At 29.2% G+C, this 19373-nt stretch overlaps 4 protein-coding genes across 4 annotated transcripts; all 4 read left to right on the top strand.

The window, feature by feature from the left end:
• The first annotated feature begins 2856 nt into the window (after positions 1–2856).
• On the top strand, positions 2857–5442 carry LOC108472138 (UPF0481 protein At3g47200-like). The gene is made up of 2 exons (XM_017773653.2): positions 2857–3769; positions 4654–5442. Exons 1-2 carry the CDS (start codon positions 2997–2999, stop codon positions 5381–5383), a joined length of 1503 nt encoding a protein of 500 aa, XP_017629142.1. The 5' UTR covers positions 2857–2996; the 3' UTR covers positions 5384–5442.
• A 4823-nt stretch (positions 5443–10265) lies between these two features.
• Positions 10266–12776, top strand: LOC108473025 (UPF0481 protein At3g47200-like). Its single transcript, XM_017774593.2, has 2 exons — positions 10266–11161; positions 11986–12776. Exons 1-2 carry the CDS (start codon positions 10389–10391, stop codon positions 12701–12703), a joined length of 1491 nt encoding a protein of 496 aa, XP_017630082.1. The 5' UTR covers positions 10266–10388; the 3' UTR covers positions 12704–12776.
• Positions 12777–15613: 2837 nt separating this feature from the next.
• Positions 15614–16624, top strand: LOC108472139 (UPF0481 protein At3g47200-like). The gene has a single exon (XM_017773654.2). It carries the CDS (start codon positions 15729–15731, stop codon positions 16518–16520), a length of 792 nt encoding a protein of 263 aa, XP_017629143.2. The 5' UTR covers positions 15614–15728; the 3' UTR covers positions 16521–16624.
• Positions 16625–17022: 398 nt separating this feature from the next.
• On the top strand, positions 17023–17941 carry LOC128284070 (UPF0481 protein At3g47200-like). The gene has a single exon (XM_053021602.1). It carries the CDS (start codon positions 17249–17251, stop codon positions 17849–17851), a length of 603 nt encoding a protein of 200 aa, XP_052877562.1. The 5' UTR covers positions 17023–17248; the 3' UTR covers positions 17852–17941.
• The last annotated feature ends 1432 nt before the right edge of the window (positions 17942–19373 follow it).

The raw sequence follows: 19373 nt of genomic DNA, 5'->3' as shown, positions 1-19373 counted from the left end.
TTAATTTAGTATTATTAATTATTATTTATTATTATTATCCTTATTGACATGCCATCACTTTATTATTAATATATATGATTATTACTCTTGTTAACATATTATTACTTTCTACTTTGGATTGTTGTGTCATTATTATTATTATTATTATTATTATTATTATTATTATTATTATTATTATTATTTATTTTAATTCTTTTAATACTACTTTAATTATTTGTAGTTAGTTTAATTTAAATCGTTTGTTTATTTGTTTTTATTTAAACTTTGTTAGTTTTTATTGTATTATTTTTTATTATTTGTTCACTTGTTTATTAATCCCTTTTTATTTTTACTTTCACCCGTATTATTGTTATTTTATTACATATTCATTTACTTGTGCATATATATATTTTCCTTTAAACTTATTTATGTATCTAATCTGTTTATTTATGTATATTTTATTTATATTAAACACTTTCATAAACTAGCATATTTGTACATTAGGTTTTCTGTTTCATATATATCATTAGTTAAATCAATTTATTTTATTTGAAATTATTCTATATATTATTATTTTGAATTTCTTTTTACATAATATATATTTTAATAATCATTCATATTCTATTAGTTTTATATACATATAAGTTATTTCAAATTCATCAACTCATCAATTCATGTATTATGTATATTATGTGTTCCTCAATTCATCATTATTTTAAAATTGTCCTATATCACATTGGCTTCTAATTTCTATTTTGTCTTATACATTTTGCATTGATTGTTTCATATTATATCATAAATATTATTGTTGCATATTGTTTATTCGCTTTTGTATTGTTATATCAATCGTTCTCTATCCATGCTTGAAAATTTAATATCATTTTCCTTAGATTAATTATATTTAATTGTTTGTTTTGTTAGTTGGCTAAATAAGGTTATATTATATTCATGCACCAAGTATTGTATGTGTGCACATTATTCCATGTTTTTTATTTTTACTTTTAGTCTATAAATGTTGCGTTATAATTTTCAACTTTTTAAAAGCAATCGTTTCATTTTATTCCAAGTAAAATTAAAGCGTCTCAAGCTAGCTTATGATGGTTTATTTAAAGGTTTTCAAATAAGGCAATGTTCGATGTTTTGGAAATTCGAAGAAATCGTGCCCTACTGTGCTGGGTTTCGATTCTTCGTTAGACTAAATCATGGGACATCCTTTTTTAATTTTCAACGTGCAAGCCTTCGGGGATCAAAAATCAATCGTATTTTCAAAGGTATGAAGAATCGTGTCCAATCGTGCTGGATGTGATGCTATATACCTTCGAACCAAGAGAATTTTGACGACCAACTTGAACCACACAAATGTTTAAAAAAAAAAGAACCATATTTTAAAATATTTTAAAATCTTAGACATTAAGACATTAAGACATTAATTAATCAATTTGGTACCAATTTTGGGCGTTACGAGGGTGCTAATCCTTCCTCGTACGTAATCGACTCCCGAACCCGTTTTCTTGATTTTCGTAGACCAAAATCGTTGTTTTAGTAAAACAAAACTTTTTAAAACAATTAAATTATGAGGTGGTCCGATTACACCTAATAAAAAATCGATGGCGACTCCCATGTTCGTTTTCGTTTTCAAAATCAAAGTCGATCCCCGTTTTCAAAAAAATGGTTTCGACAGCTTTAATAAAAATTTTGTCATTTTTGGAGGTCCTGCCAACCCCCTGGCTTTCTCATTGTCCACAATAGTCATGAATTTTGACAACTTTTCTCATTTTTGGTCATTATGGTGACATTTCTGCTATGTCAACACCTAATTTTTATTAAAAATATAATTTATCCAAGGTAGTTAGTACTACACTAATGGATGCACCATTTTTCTACAAAAACTGATACATATTAGTACCAACTTGTTTTTGTATATCTTTTCAAGTATACCTATAGATTTTAAAAATATTTAATATTTAAAAATATTTAAAAACAATAAATAATTTTATCATTCAACAAAATAAAGAAAAGTATTCATAACATTATTTTAAAAATTTACAATAAAATTTAAATTTTAATAAAAAGCCTACACCCATTAAGCTTTTAGAGATTTTATATTTCGACTTTTTCTTTTATTGTCTTATTTGTTAAATAATTTTGTTTTCTACTTTAATTTACTTAAAGTTTAAAGTTGGTAAAAGAAATAGTGTTTTTATATCAAATCTCTCTCATTAAAAAACAAATTAGTGTGTTAAAAAGAGCAGCCAATGGAACTAAATCCTTTGATAAAGTCGTGAGAGTGGCTCCTACTAGAGAAAAAGTAAAGTAAGATCATATTCCTAACTTAATCACTTGGCAAAGTTCAATTCTCATTACTATTATAAATATATATATTTTTAAAAAAAAAGAAGAAGCAATTTTATGGAGAATATATTTGAGAGATCCTTTTATTATAGGATTTGATCAAATTAATCCATTTATCATTAAATGGATTAATTTAATAAAATACTTTTGTATTTAGAAAAAGATTAATTTTTTAAAAAAAGAACAATTTTGTTACACATCTTAAATGTAATGCCTAATTGACACTTTAAGCTAACATTTTAAATGTATGGCAATCCATGTGCACTTGATACTAATATAGCATCGCTTTTCTTATATGTTACGTTAATAAAAATATAAAAATATGTATATGTGGATTGCCATGTGAGTTGTCGTTTTTAGAAATTTAACATTTTAGTCACTATTTTCATTAAAAATATCAATTTGATTCTTTTTAAAAGATTGGTAATCAAATTTGACTAGTAGAGAACTAAATTTAACTAAAGATAATAACAATCAAATTGAAAAAATATAAATATTAAAGGATAAATTTGATATTACACCAAAAGTATTTTCCATAATATAAGGTATAGAAACATTCGTCGTCATCGTGGCCATTTTGCTACCTTTTTTCAAACATCGTTCACTCAGCCAAAAACAGTTTACAAAATCACCTTGTTTATTACTTCCAACCGCTCAGCCTGAAAATGTCGTCCACGGAGGAAGGAGGCGGCACCGTCGGAGCTCCCGGCGGAGCAGTTTCCACGGATCAAACAATCACCACCAACACCAATCCCCTAGACACGATCACTCCAATGCCGGGTAAGGACTTCACTCTCAGCGATGGCGAATTAAAGAATCTCCGGTCATTAGACGAAGCTTTCGACGGCAACCAACTTGACCCCAAAGCCAAACCATTGATACGAAGAGTCCCATCAACCCTTGGCCGTCACGAAGATTTCAGGAAGTATTTCAAGCCGAAAGTGATCTCAATCGGCCCACTCCACCACAATGATCCCACCTTCCATGGATCCGAGATGCTCAAGCTCAGATTAGCAGCACATTTCGTCGAAAACATTGGCGTCAATAACGAAATCTTGTACAAAAACATAAAAACAGAGATCAATGGCTTGAGGAAATGCTATGATCCAAAGGAATTAGAGAAGTATAGCATCGATGACGAGAAACTGGCTTGGATGTTCTTCGTTGACGGCTGCGCAATTTTACAAGCAGTTTATATGCGTTACGGCAAAGATTATAATCTTACGCCGAACGAATTGTTTATTAAAAACCAATTGCTGACATTTGTGTACTCGGATCTGTTCTTGTTGGAAAACCAAATACCCTTTCGTGTTCTTGAATTGCTTACAAGCTCGAGCAAAAATGGCGAAAAGTTCATGAAGGCGATCAGAAGGTTCATCGACGACACTGTTATCACCCCAGCCGACATGAAAGAGCCACAATCACACCAGCAGGACAGGTAATTTAAGGAATTTAAAACAGAATCATTATGTGGAGTTTATAAATGTTATTAGATGGGTCATTGAATCGATTACTCTCTCATTTCTGGTTTATTAGTTGATTTCGGTTGAATTATATAAAATTTTGAAAATATTAAAAATATAGAAAAATTCGATTCATCACTCTATTCAATTGATCTAATCTCTTATTAGTTCAGTACCTTGCTCGATTTTCTGTTCAACTAACTCAACCGACAAGTATGATTTGATTCTTAAATTTTTTTCATGTGTGATTTCATCATTTACGATTAGGGTTGAACAATTTTTCTTTTTCTATTTTAATAATTTTACTATATAAAATTATAATTTTTTAATTTTTTAAGAGATTAAAATAGTTTCCCTTTTTCAAAACGACCCCTGCCAGTCTTGTTCCTGTTGAGTGTACATTTTTTAAGGAAAAAAATTATGATTTAGAATCCAACTTTTTAAAATGGAAAATTGATAGTCTAACATCTTTAAAAATGGTAAAAGTTTTGCATTAATACATTAATAAAATTGTATTTTAGTCAATGTTGTTTGAATTGGATTGGACTGAAAATTAATTAAGGTATCAGTCCGAATAAAATTATTAGACCAATTGATTTGAAAACCTATACCAACAAGTTAAATTGGGAAAAAAAAACTAATTAAATCAGGTAATCGAACTAAACTTTTTAATAATTTATTTAATTAAACTAGATGAATTGATCGGATCAATTAAACTTATAAATCGATGACTTCAACGGTTCGACTATCGAATTTGAATACCTTTAACTTTAACTTTAATAATGATAAAAATTTACAATTCCAAATTTAAAAAAAAAAATTATAGCTTCACTCCCGACTAACACAGATTTTGGTCTAGTGAATGGTGGGAGCAGCAAGAAGGAGAGCGAATTCACTTATTGCATCTACTACGAGTAAGACTCCTTTTCAATAAAGAAAAAAAAGAAAATCCATGGCGGCATTCTAGGTTTTGCACTCGATTTTTCATGTACTTGATAAATCGCAGCAACCAAACAGGAACAAAACGGCACCATTCACACACCTTTCGTAACGTAAAAGAGCTAGAAAACGCCGGGATAAGGTTAAAAGCAAGCGAAACAAGTTGTTTAACCGACATCAGTTTCAACAGTATCTTCTTTGTCGGAAATTTATGGTTGCCGCCGATCATCGTCGATGATTCAACCGGTCCTAAATTCATGAACTTAATAGCTTACGAAATGTGTCCGGATTTCGACAACGATTTCACCGTCACTTCATATATGTGTTTCCTTGATTCATTGATCGATGAAGCCGAAGATGTTAAAGCCCTGAGACGCGCCGGCATACTATACAACGGACTGGGGAGTGATGAAGAAGTGGCTAAGCTTTTCAATAAGATGAACACTGATTTGGTTCCTAGTCCGAAGATTTACAGTTATGTTGAACAGCAAATAGATAATCATTGTAAGAATATGTGGATTAATTATGCAGCTAAAGCTTATCATACTCTTTTTAGGAGTCCTTGGACGTGTTTGGCATTTGTGGCTGCCATTGCAGCACTTTATCTTAGTGCTTTGCATACTTATTATACCATACATCAACCAAAGTAAGTGTTGTTTACTTGTCTTTTTGTAAACTCTTGTTATTTATGAGATTTTTCGATTTTCCATTTTCGTTTCAATCTATTTAATTATTGGTGTTTAATAAGATTTTTTTTTAAATAAAATTTAAGAGACTTAATCAAAAGTTTTGAGAAAATTAAAGACAAATTTTGGAATTTTTTGTAAGACTTAATTAGGATTTTGTAAAATCTCTCCCGCTCCTCGTTTACTTTTCAAAAAGAAAAAAGAGCAAAGCAAAAAAAAGTCATTAAAGCAAAAAAGCAAAGCAGAGCAACCCCATTTCTCTTTAACCCACCAAAACAGAAATTTGATAACTTTTGAAAATTTTTGTAAGACTTACTTAGGATTTTGTCAAAATCTCTCCCTTTCCGCATTTACTTTTCAAAAAGAAAAAAGAGCAAAGCAGAAAAGCAAAGCAAAGTAACCCCATTTCTCTTTAACCCACCAAAACTGAAATTTGATAACTTTTTACGTTCTAGATTATTCCATCTATGAAAGATAATAAAAATTATTTTACCTTAATTACACCAAAAAAACAAAAAAAATTGGTTGATTGGCATGTGAATAATAAGTATAATAACTTCAAAAAAAAAAACATGTTGCTAAAACTATCAAGTTTAATTATTTATGTACATGTTTTTACAAGGAGAAAAAAAAATCAAAAATAAAACCGTCAAAGAAGAAGACCTTGTGGTCAAGAAATATTCAGTGATAGAACTCATCCATGTTCGAGCTTCTAAAGAAGTAAGTGAAATATCTTTATTTGGACAATTCTTATCGAAAGTAGTGTGCGCCATCAAAGAGGAGATTACAAACGTAATGAAGATACACATATTTTACATGCATGTTGGCATTTTATGAAATACATTTTGTTATCCTCATGATTTTAGGAGTTATTTAGGGTATCAATCTAAAATAAGATATTGTACTAATCAAATTTTATTTTTTATTTTTTTATGTATTTTAATAATTTTAATCAAATCAAGTGTATCTGATTTCAAAATCTTTAATATTTATCCTATGTTTTATGAGTGAAATACTTTTATAATTAGAAAAGGACTAAATTAAAAGAGAAAATCTTAGATGCTTTGCGTAATTGACACATAAAGTTAAACCGAATAATAGAGGGAATAATCATTTGGTTTGAATAAGTTTAGGATGCATTTCCTTTTTACTATTTTGGATAAAATAAAAGTTGAAGGACTAAGTTAAGGAAAATTGCTAAATTTAAGGATTAAAGGTTTTTTTTTTTGTCCAATGTAGTCAGTATTGCACTGATGGGTATCGTTTTTCTACAGAAACTACTAATACATATCAGTACCGGCTTGTTTTTGTACATCCTTTTAAAGTTATCGATAAAATTTTAAAATATTTAAAAACTTGAATGAGATTAAATAAACTTTAAATATAAAAATATTCATCAATGAACTTTACAAACAAAATCATCATCCAACAAATTCAAAAAGAGAAAAGAAACCAACCAATAAATTAAACAAAGAAATCCACAATAAGATCATCTCATACTAAAAAGATTAAAGTTTAATAAAAGCTACACCTAAATGTGTGTTGATTGAGTTTTTAGACATTCTATAATTCCACTTTTTCTTTTCATTGGCTTATTTGTTGAATTTTTTTTTGTTTTCTACTTTAAAATATTAAAGTTTCTGCTTTAATTTAGTTAAAGTTATTTTTATATTTTTTATATCATTCTTATACCAATCAATGCACAATATTTTGATCTTAGCAATTGATATAGACTAGAATTTTTACTAGTGCGGAAATAAGGACGAAGTTAGAATTTTTTTTTTTGAGGGATCAAAATTAAGTTATAAATTTTAATAAGAGCTAAGACCTAATTTCATCATTGTATTAGCTAATATCTTTATAAGTTTTTAGAGGGCTACATTAAAATCTTGTAATTTATGAGGGGTCAAAGTATAATTTTATTATTATAATTTAAAATTCCATTTTCCGTTGCTCCTGTGTGGAGAATGAAATTGATGGTTTCGATTTCTTATTGAAACAATATGTACCGACTGATATGATTGAAGTCAATACAAAATCAACTACATTAATTTATCTCATTAAGAAAATAGTATGTTGGAGCAGCCAACGGAACTAAATCCTTTGATAAAGTCATGAGTGTGGCTCCTACCAGACAAAAAAAGAAAAATAAAATAAAATACTCCGTTTGGCAACCAGGAAAACATTTTCCGGAAAATGTTTTCCTGGTTTTACGTTGTTTGGTAACCTGAAAACATTTTCAGGAACACGGGTAAAATTGCTTGCTTTTTGGCTCCGTTTAGCAACCAGGAAAACATTTTCCGGAAAATGTTTTCCTAGTTTTACGTTGTTTGGTAACCTGAAAACATTTTACCTACGGAAAACATTTTCAGGAACACGGGTAAAATTGCTTGCTTTTAATGTAAAATGTCTTACAGATTTTTTTCCTGTAAGATATTTTCCAAACTCAGTGCGCCGTTCATCTTCCTTCTTCTTCTCATCCGTAACTTTTCTCCTTCTTCTTCTTCTATTCTCCCTAAGCTCTCACTCTCTCGAACATTTCAATACAAAGAATCGAATTTATTATTTCTTTTCACTTTTACCCACTTACCCCATCTCTGCAATCTGCGTTTTTTTTCTAAGGACAGTTGGGAATTTGTTTAAAGATCTCGTGCGCCAAAGGGTTCCACTTCCACAGCATCCTCTAGGCATTGCTCTTCTGTTGCTGCTTCTGCACCTAAAATCCCTCATTCTTCAAAACAAGTAAGGTTTTTTAGGGGTGATTTTTGCTGTGTTTATGGGATTTTTGTTAGTTTCCATTAAAAAAATAAATAAACAAAATGCAAAGATGGAGCTAAGGAATCATTGGAATTACATCATGATTTCAGGCCAAGATTAAAAAATGAAAAGGTTCTTCATTAGCAATAATAAGCAATTAAAAATAAATATTTTATAAGGATACATACAACACTAATCTCTGTTGAGTTTTTCACACGGGAAGAGAAACAAATCTAATTTACCCGAATAAAATATGAACCTCTTGTTGAAACTGGAGCAACAAAGTAATAAACCCGGATAAAGTATGTGTTAAGTTTCAATCAAATGATTAGTGAAACAAAGCAAAGAAATTTTGTGTTTGAAAGTTCAAAACAGAAGCAAAATCGGATGAACAGAATGAGAGAACAGTTGGTTACTGTTTTTGAGGATCAACGAATCCTGCTGATGATTGCTTACTATTTTATAATTATTGAGTATTATTATATATTTAAAATGATTTATTTATTTATAAATAAATCATTGCAATACATGTAAAAATAATTTAAAATATAAATTTATTAATATATATATATAAAGTAAACTCAATCAAACAAAGAAAAGATAATAAATTCTTAAATATATAAATTTTTATTAAAACAGCTTTTCAGGAAAATATTTTCAGGAAATCTACCAAAAAACAGAAAATATTTTACATAGATTCATCCAAACACCAGAAAAGTAAATCAATTTCCAGAAATTATTTTCCAAGAAATTATTTTCCAGAAATCATTTTCCAAAAAATATTTTACCTGCAAATAAACGGAGCCTAAGTGACTTGGGAAAGTACAATTATCATTAGTATTATAAAAATATATATTATACTTAAAGACATGTTAAAAGGTTGAATTAGATGAACCATCCCATAAGTCTAGCTTATTCTGTCTGTATTTCCAAATAATAATAATAATAATAATAATAATAATAATAATAATAATAATTTTAAGGGAATGTATTTGAGAGGTCACTATATTATTGATTAGATTAATCCTTTTACTATTAAATAGATTAATTTAGTTCCTATACTATTAAAAATTAAATAAAATCAATTTGAAATAAATATACATTTATTGTTTAACAAATTTAATATTTTTAAATTTTATGGTTCGTAAATGAAACTATTTGTTTGAATTAAATTACAATTGCAATTGCAATTGCAAAAAAAAAACATTTTTATACTGTAAATATTAACTCTATTGCACTTTAGATTTTTTTTTTAAAGTATAGGGACTAAATTGATCTATTTAATAATAACGGGGTTAGTGTGATCCAATCCTCATAATAGAATGATTTCCCAATTACCTTAACCTAATTTTAAATTAGGTTTAATTTGGTTAGTTTAATATCTTATTAAGGGTATGAAATCCAGGAAGTGCTGTAGTCTTAATTTCTCAGCTAATGAGAAGGTTTTAAGTATATGAGTATTTAGGTTTTATAATATTATTCTCGACTGTGGGTCTCACTCTCTTTATATATGTATATCATGTGTGAATTTTGTTCAGTTCTTTTTATTAATTCATATATATATTTGCACTTGAACCTATATTATATTTGTATAAGTGAAAATTTTAAAAAATGACTTAATAAGAAATTTAGTCCTCGACATTTATATTTTTTGTCAAATTGGTCTTTATTATTATTATTATTATTATTATTATTATAGCTAAATTTAGTCGTTAACCTTTCAAAAAAGAGTCAAATTGTTTTTCTTTAACAAAAATGTTAACTAAAACATTAAATTTTTAAGGTGCTGGTGTTACAACTCGTATGGCAATCCATGTGCACTTCATGCTAATATAACACTGTTGTTTTATATGCCACGTCAATAAATAATTTAAAAATAAAAAATAAAAAATATGTACACGTGGATTGTCATGTGAGTCACTATTTTAGTTAAAAGATATTAATTTAACTTTTTTTCTAAAAGATTAGTAATCAAATTTGACTCGTAGAGAACTAAATTTAACTAAAAAGAATAAGAATTAAATTGAAAAAAATATAAATATTAAATACTAAATTTAATATTATACCGAAAAGTATTTTCCATAATATAAGGTATAGAAACATTTGTCGTTATCGTAGCCATTTTGCCACCTTTTTTTGCAACATCACTCACTCAGCCAAAAACAGTTTACAAAATCACCTTGTTAATTACTTCGAACCGCTCAGCCTGAAAATGTCGTCCACGGAGGAAGGAGGCGGCGCCGTCGGAGCTCCCGGCGGAGCAGTTTCCAATGATCAAACAATCACCACCAACAACAATCCCTTAGAGACGATTATTCCAATGCCGGATACGGACTTCACTCTCAGCAAAGGGGAATTAGAGAATCTCCGGTCATTAGACGAATCTTTCGACGGCAACCAACTCGACCCCAATGCCAAACCATTGATACGAAGAGTCCCATCAACCCTTGGCTGTCACGAAGATTTCAGGAAGTATTTCAAGCCGAAGGTGATCCAAATCGGCCCACTCCACAACGATGATCCCACCCTCCATGGATCCCAGAATCTCAAGCAAAACTTAGTAAAATGTTTCACCAAAAACATTGGCGTCAATACGAAAACCTTGTACGAAAACATGAAGAAAGAGATCGATGGCTTGAAGAAATGCTATGATCCAAAGGAATTAGAGAAGTATAGCAACGGTAAAGAGAAACTGGCTTGGATTTTATTCGTCGACGGCTGCGCAATTTTACAAGCAGTTTATATTCGTTACGGCCAAGATTATAATTCTACGCTGATCGAGAGGTGTACTATAAAAGAAATGCTGACATTTGAGTACTCGGATCTATTCTTGTTGGAAAACCAATTACCTTTTCGTGTTCTTGAATTGCTTACAAGCTCGAGCAAAAATGGCGAAAAGTTCATGAATGCGATCAAAAGGTTCATCGACTACACTGTTATCACCCCAGCCGAGATGAAAGAGTCACAATCACATCAGCAGGACAGGTAATTTAAGGAATTTAAAACAGAATCATTATGTGGAGTTTATAATTCTGGTTTATTAGTTGATTTCGGTTGAATTATATAAAATTTTGAAAATATTAAAAATATAAAAAAATTTCTATTTATCACTCAATTTAATTGCTCTAATCTTTTATTCTAGTCCAATAACTTACTCGATTCTCTGTTCAACCAACTAGACTTACAAGTATAATTTGATTCTTAAATTTTTTTTTCATGTGTGATTTCATCATTTCCGAAAAGGGTTGAACAATTTTTCTTTTTCATTCTAAATATAATTTTACTATATATAAAATTATAATTTTAATTTTAAAAGATTAAAATGTAATTTTCCATCTTTCAAAACGACCCTGCCTGTCTTGTTACTGTTGAGTACACATTTTTTAGGAAAAATTATGATTTAGAATCCAACTTTTAAAATGGATAATTGATAGTTTAACATCTTTAAAAATGGTAAATTTTTGCATTAATACAATAATACAAATTGTATTTTAGTCAATGTTGTTTAAATAGGATTAGATTGAAAATTAATAAAGGTATCAGTCCGAATAAAATCATTAGACTCGTTAATTTGAGAACTTATATAAACAGGTTGAATCGAAAAAATTAAACTAATTGAATCGGGTAATCAAACCGAAATTTTTAATTATTTATTTAATCAAATTGGATGAATTGATCAAATCAATTAAACTTATAAATCTATAACTTGACCGATTCGATTATAGATAAAAATTTACAATTCCAAATTTAAAAAAAAAATAAAATAAAATTTATAGCTTCGCTCGCGACTAACACAGATTTTGCTCTAGTGAATGGTGGCCGCAGCAAGAAGGAGAGCGAATTCACTTATTGCATCTACTACGAGTAAGACTCCTTTTCAGTAAAGAAAAAAAAGAAAAACCATGGCGGCATTGTAGGTTTTGCACTCGATTTTTCATGTACTTGATAAATCGCAGCAACCAAACAAGAACAAAGGGGCACCATTCACACACCTTACGTAACGTAAAAGAGCTTAAAAAAGCCGGGATAAGGTTAAAAGCAAGCGAAACAAGTTGTTTAACTGACATCAGTTTCAACCGATTCTTCTTCGTCGGAAAATTATGGTTACCGCCGATCACCGTCGATGATTCAACCATGAACTTAATAGCTTACGAAATGTGTCCGGATTTCTACAACAATTTCACCGTCACTTCATATATGGGTTTCCTTGTTTCATTGATCAATGAAGCCGAAAATGTTCAGGAACTGAGAGACGCCGGCGTACTACACAATAGATTGACAAGTGACGAAGAAGTGGTTAAGCTTTTCAATAAGATGAACACTGATTTGGTTCCTAGTCCGATGATTTACAGATACATTAAACAGCAAATACATAATCATCGTGAGAATATGTGGAGTAAATATCCAGCTCAAGCTTTTCATACTTGTTTTAGGACTCGTTGGACGTTTTTCGCATTTGTGGGCGCCATTGCTACACTTTTTGTTTCTTCTTTGCAGACTCATTATACCATACATCAACCAAAGTAAGTGCTGTTTACTGGTCTTTTTGTAAACTCCTGTTATTTATGAGAATTTTGTAATTCCGGCATTTTCGATTCAATCTATTTAATTTAATTTTTAGTGTTTAATGAGAATTTCAAAAAATAATTTTTAAGAGATAAATTTTTTTAAAAGATTAATGAGAATTTTTGAAAATTTTAAAACTTTTTTGGGGCTTAATTAGGATTTTTAAAAACTTGGGAGGCCTCATAGGCAAATCTAGGGGGCTGGCAGCCCAGCCCACCTAAAATGTAAAATTGTTATTTCTGCACTTAAATTTTTTAAAAATTTTAAATTAGTAAAGATAAAATTATAATTTGATCTCCTAAAATTATAAAATTCAATTTAATCATTTAAAATTTATAAAGATATAGACTATAAAAAATTAAAATTTCATTCGGCCCCTTAAAAAAATTGTTTTGGCTTCGACCCTGGAAGGCCTAAGTAAAAATGTCAAAAATTTTAAAGGATTTAATGATAATTTTTTAAAATTCTGAAGGGGGTCTTCTCTTACGTTCCGTCCCTAGGTTGAACACGAAGATTTCTTGATTTTTTTAATTTTTAAATATTTTCAACTAAATGCATCAATTCTCGTACCAACTCAAAAATTTAACTAATCAATCCAGTTTAATCATAAAAAATTAATAATCCAAACTTGTTTAATATTGACCGAAATACAAATTAACCATAAAAGTTAATAATTTTTTATACATTTTACCAATGCTCTTTAATTTTTTTATATACAATTTATAGCCTGGGTCAATTTGTTTACAATGCAGAGTGATCTATCCTAAAACTTACATAACAAAAAGAATATATATATTTTTAAAATTCTTTTAACTTAAATATATAATTGTTATATTGAGTTTTAGTTCGGTTGATATCAATATTGTTGTTAATGTAAAAAGACGTGGATTCGAGCGCGTTAAGGTGTCTTTATCCTCTTATTTAATGGTTAGAAGTTATAAGTAGGTCTAGATATTGTAACGAAAATCTTGTACTGTTATCAAGTAATGATCACAATTGAAATATGATTTTGCATGACAAAATATCATAGTCTCATATCATTACATGCACTAAAATTGAGAAAAGTTGTCAAGCTAGAGGACTAATGTAGATAAGAAAAAAAGTTTAAGGATTAAGTAGAGAAAAATTACCAAATTCAAGGACTAGATGATTTTTTTATCCAAGGTGGTTAGTACTATACTGATGGACACATTATTTTCTATAGAAACTTATACATATCAGTATTGATCTGTTTTTGTGTCTCCTTTCAAAATTATTAATAAATTTTAAAATAAAAATATTAATCAATTACATAAGTTCATAAATAAAATTCATCATTCAACAAATCCAAAATAAATAAATAAAAATTGTGTTCATTAAGCTTTTAGATGTTTTATGTTTCCCTTTTTTCGGCTAATTTGTTAAATAATTTTTTTTATTTTTCTACTTTAATTTAGCTAAAGTTTAAAGTTCGTAAAAGAAATTATATATATATTTTTAATACCACAATGCATAATATTTAGGTCAGTGCAGTTTACATGGATTAAAAATTTTATTAGTGTAGAAATAAGAGCGAAGTCGAAAAAGAAATTTGAAGGGCCGAAATTAAGTTGTAAATTTTGATATGAGTTAAAATGTAATTTTATCATTGTATTAACTAATATTTTTATAAATTCTTAAAGGATTAAATTAAAACTTAGTAATTTTTGAGAAACAAAATGTAATTTTACCATTATAATTTATACATCTTAAAGAGTAGAAAAACAATTTTCCAACCGTAGGAGGACTAAGGCCGCTGCCTGCCTCCTCTTCTGTTGCCCTTATACGAAAAATAAAATTGAGCGTTTTAATTAAAATCGATACAAAACCGACTAAATTAATCTATCTCATTAAAAAAAATAGTGTGTTAAAAAGAGCAGCCAATGGAACTATATAAATCCTTTGATAAAGCCGTGAGAGTGGTTCCTACTAGAGAAAAAGAAAAGTAAGATCAAATTCCAAACTTGGTAACTTGGCAAGGTACAATTATCATCGTCATTATTATTAATAAAATATAAGACATGTTTATTCTGTCTGTATTTTCAAAAAAGTAACTTTAGGGGAATATATTTGAGAGGTCCTTATATTATAGAGATCTAATTAAATTAGTCCATTTATTATTAAACGGATCAATTTAGTTTTTATATTATTAACAAGAATCAAAAAGACCAATTTAGAATAAATATAATATATATTGTTTAATGAGTTAATATTTTTAAAGTTTTTATGGTTTTGTAAATGAAACCTTTTGTTTGAAATTAAACGCAATTGTAAAAAAAAAAGCAAGACATTTTTTATACAAGAATTATTAACTCTATTTCAGTTTGGACTTATTTGATTTTTTAATAGTATAAGGACTAAATTGATCTATTTAAGAAATAGAGAGATTAATTTGATCCAATCCTCATAATACAAGAACCTTCCAAGTTCCAAGTATTTTAACCTAATTTTAAGTTAAGATTAGCTTGGTCTTAGCCAAATTCTAGTTTAATAATTTTTAAAACCAGTCAAATTGTTTTTTATAGAAATACTGACTAAAATATTAAATTTTAATGATATTTGTGTGATAATCCTTACATTTTATGCTAACTTAACACTACTTTTCTTACGTCAATAAATAATTTTAAAATATTTAAAAATGTAGTGGTGAATTGCCACGTGAGTTATGATATTTAAAATTTTAACATTTTAGTCATTATTTTGAAAAACATTAATTTAAATCTTTTTAAAAGATTGGTAGTCAGTTTTGACTCTTTCAAAGGATAAAGAGTTAATTAACTAAAAGAATAAGAATTAAATTAACAAGAATATAAATATTAAGGGCTAAAATTGATATTACACCAAAAACAAATTTCCATATGTTTATCCATTTTGTCAATTTTGCCACCTTCTTTCCAACATCACTCACTCAGCCAAAAACAATCTACAAAATCACCTTGTTAATTACTTCGAACCGCTCAGCCTGAAAATGTCGTCCACGGAGGAAGGAAGCGGCACCGTCGGAGCTCCCGGCAGAGCAGTTTCCGCTGATCAAACAATCATCAACAACAATCCCCTAGAGACGATCATTCCAATACAGTGTACGAACTTCCTTCTCAGCAATGGCGAATTAGAGAATCTCCGGTCATTAGACGAAGCTTTCAAAGGCAACCAACTCGAACCCACAGCCAAACCATTGATACAAAGAGTCCCATCAACCCTTGGCCGTCACAAAGATTTCAGGAAGTATTTCAAGCCGAAAGTGATCTCAATCGGCCCACTCCACCACGATGATCCCACCCTCCATGGATCCGAGAAGCTCAAGCTCAAATTAGCAGCACATTTCGTCAAAAACATTGGCGTCAATAAGGAAACCTTGTACAACAACATGAAGACAGAGATCGGTGGCTTGAAGAAATGCTATGATCCAAAGGAATTAGAGAAGTATAGCAACGATGACGAGAAACTGGCTTGGATGTTCTTCGTTGACGGCAGCGCAATTTTACAAGCAATTTATATGCGTTACGGTAATGATGATGTTGATGACCAAGATAATGATCCTATGCCGAACGAATTGTTGATTAAAAACGATTTGCTGACATATGTATACTTGGACCTGTTCTTGTTGGAAAACCAATTACCTTTTCGAGTTCTTGAATTGCTTACAAGCTGGGGGGAAAATGGCGAAAAGTTCATGAAGGCAATCAAAAGGTTCATCGACGACAATGTTATCACCCCAGCCGAGATGAAAGAGCCACAATCGCATCAGCAGGACAGGTAATTTAAGGGATTTAAATATTTAAAAAAATTGTAGAGTTTATAAATGTTGAAGGATTTTATAACTAAATTAGTGATGGAATACTATTCTTATTTTCAGTCGGATTAGTTCATTCGGTTCAATTATATAATTTTTTTAAAAAATATAAAAAAAATTCGATTCATTCGGCTCAATAGATTTGATTTGATTCTTAAATTTCTTTTATGTATTTATCATTTAAAAAGGTTAAATATTTTTTTCATTTTGAGGATAAGAAAATTTATAGTTTAATCTTTTTAAAAATAGTAATATTTTTTGCATTAATACATTAATAAAATTTATACTTTAGTTAATACTATTTGAATGAAATTGAATTAGAAATTAATTATCGATCTAGAGAAAGTTATTAGATTAAACTAATTGATCTGAACTTTTAATAACTTATTTAATTAAACTGAATGAATCAATCGATCAGATCTATTCAACCTATAAATTGATTACTTAATCAATTTGACTATCTATCCAATTTTAAAACAGTAATTTTAGCTACAAAAATTTACAGTTCTAAATCCAACGAAAAAGAAAATTTTAGGTTGGCTCCCGACTAACACAGATTTTGCTCCAGTGAACGGTGGCAGCAGCAAGAAGAAGAGCCAATTCACCTATTGAATCTACTACGACAAAGACTCCTTTTCAGAAAAGAAGAAAAAGGAAAACCATGGCGGCTTTGTAGGTTTTGCACTCGATTTTTCATGTACTTGATAAATCGCAGCAACCAAACAAGAACAAGACGGCACCATTCGCACACCTTTCGTAACGTCAAAGAGCTTAAAAACGCCGGGATATGGTTAAGAGCAAGCGAAACAAGTTGTTTAACCGACATTAGTTTCAACCGTATCTTCTTCGTCGGAAAATTATGGTTACCACCGATCACGGTCGATGATTCAACCGGTCCTAAATTCATGAACTTAATAGCTCACGAAATGTGTCCGGATTTCAAGAACGATTTCACCGTCACTTCATATATTTGTTTCCTTGATTCATTGATCGATGAAGCCGAAGATGTAAAAGACCTGAGAGACGCCGGCATACTATACAACGGATTGGGGAGTGATGAAGAAGTGGCTAAGCTTTTCAATAAGATGAACACTGATTTGGTTCCTAGTCCGACGATTTACAATGGGGTTAAACGGCAAATACATAATCATTGTAAGAATATGTGGATTAATTATGCAGCTCAAGCTTATCATACTCATTTTAGGAGTCCTTGGACGTTTTTGGCATTTGTGGGTGCCATTGCTGCACTTCTTCTTAGTGCTTTGCAGACTTATTATACCATACATCAACCAAAGTAAGTGTTCTTTTACTAGTCTTTTTATGAACTCTTGTTATTTGTAATAATTTTATAAGATTTTCGATTCAATAGATTTAATTTTTTATGTTTATTGACGAATTGTTTTGAAAATTTTTTGAAGAGGTTTAATGAAAATTTTCTATTTTAAAAATTTAGGAGGCCTAAATAAAAATGTCAAGAATTTTGAAGGATTTAATGATAATTTTTTTTAAATTTTGAGGGACCTCCTCTTACATTCTATCCTAAGTCGAACCAAGAGATTTCTTTATTTTTTAATATTTAAATATTTTCAATTAAATGCATCAATTTTGATTTGAACTCAAAAATCTAATTAATTAATTCAGTTTTATCATAAAAGTTAATAATTCAAACTCGTTTAACATTGACATGAATGCAAATTGATCCGAACAAAAATTAATTCGAATTCAAAATGACCTTAAACCAAAACAACCTATACCTAAAATAATTTTATCTGTAATAACATAATCCAAAAACCAAAACCTCAAACTTAAAATGATTCAAAATTTATAAAATCTAAGCTCAACCCATATAAATTTCTTACATGCTGAAGTTTTTTTGTGTGTATTTGTTCTGAAATGCTTTTATATTTTTTTTTCTTCAATTTGTGGCAGCAAAGACTCATCCAACCTCAAAAATTGAAGGTTGCTTGAAGAACACTAAAGGATTCAAGGAGTCAAGTGTTTGCATATTATAATTGTGTTTAATTTATTATAAATATTGAAAATTAATAATTTTTATATACATTTTGCCAAAGCTCTTTAATTTTTTTTATATACAATATTTATAGCCTGCGTAAATATGTTTGACATTAACGCAGGGTGATCTATCCTAAATTCTTACATCACAGGAGCAACATGTGTACTTAAAATTTATTTAACCTAAAAAAATTTTCTACAGTTGTTAAATTGAGTTTTAGTTTGATTAGTATTAGTATTGTTGTTAGTATAAAAGGATGTGAATTCGAACATGCTAAAATACATTTATCCTCCTATTTAAGGATTGATGAAGGGTTATAAGTAGTTCTAAATATATTGTAACGAAGATATTATACCGCTATCAAGTAATAATTACAATTGAAGTAATTTTGAAGTTAAGTATTTTGATCCTGAAATTTTTAAGGATGGATGTTGGAGTTTGGGAGGGATAACCACAAACCCTTAAAGATTAATATTCATGAACCGTAAATCGGATATGAAATATACCTTAGTCAAATTGAATTATTAATTTAACTAAAAATCTTGCAACCATCTTGAATTCAAAAGTGACTAGGCCATCGTGATTTCTCATGATCAATAGGTCCTTGACTTGTAAGTTTTTCGAATCTATTCCATCCCTTCCTCATTTGATTTAGGTCTTATTTTGTTTAAGGACCTAATTGATATGGATTTGAAGGTTTGGAAGAACAATTTACTATATCAATGTTTTAGCCACAATGAACATAAGGTTATTGAGGAAATCCCTAATGGGTCTCCTACTAAGCGAGATAAATTTGTGTGCCATTT

Source organism: Gossypium arboreum, chromosome 11, assembly GCF_025698485.1.
Source record: "Gossypium arboreum isolate Shixiya-1 chromosome 11, ASM2569848v2, whole genome shotgun sequence".
Classification (NCBI taxonomy): Eukaryota; Viridiplantae; Streptophyta; class Magnoliopsida; order Malvales; family Malvaceae; genus Gossypium; species Gossypium arboreum.
Note: the sequence above shows the minus strand (reverse complement) of the source record. Positions and strands in the feature narration are given on the sequence as shown.

Excerpts from the sequence above, each read along its gene's own strand:
- LOC108472138 (XM_017773653.2), top strand. The coding sequence starts at position 2,997 with ATGTCGTCCACGGAGGAAGGAGGCGGCACCGTCGGAGCTCCCGGCGGA. Across the intron at positions 3,770-4,653 it reads CAATCACACCAGCAGGACAG|TGAATGGTGGGAGCAGCAAG; the intron begins GTAATTTAAGGA and ends ATTTTGGTCTAG.
- LOC108473025 (XM_017774593.2), top strand. The coding sequence starts at position 10,389 with ATGTCGTCCACGGAGGAAGGAGGCGGCGCCGTCGGAGCTCCCGGCGGA. Across the intron at positions 11,162-11,985 it reads CAATCACATCAGCAGGACAG|TGAATGGTGGCCGCAGCAAG; the intron begins GTAATTTAAGGA and ends ATTTTGCTCTAG.
- LOC108472139 (XM_017773654.2), top strand. The coding sequence starts at position 15,729 with ATGTCGTCCACGGAGGAAGGAAGCGGCACCGTCGGAGCTCCCGGCAGA.
- LOC128284070 (XM_053021602.1), top strand. The coding sequence starts at position 17,249 with ATGTACTTGATAAATCGCAGCAACCAAACAAGAACAAGACGGCACCAT.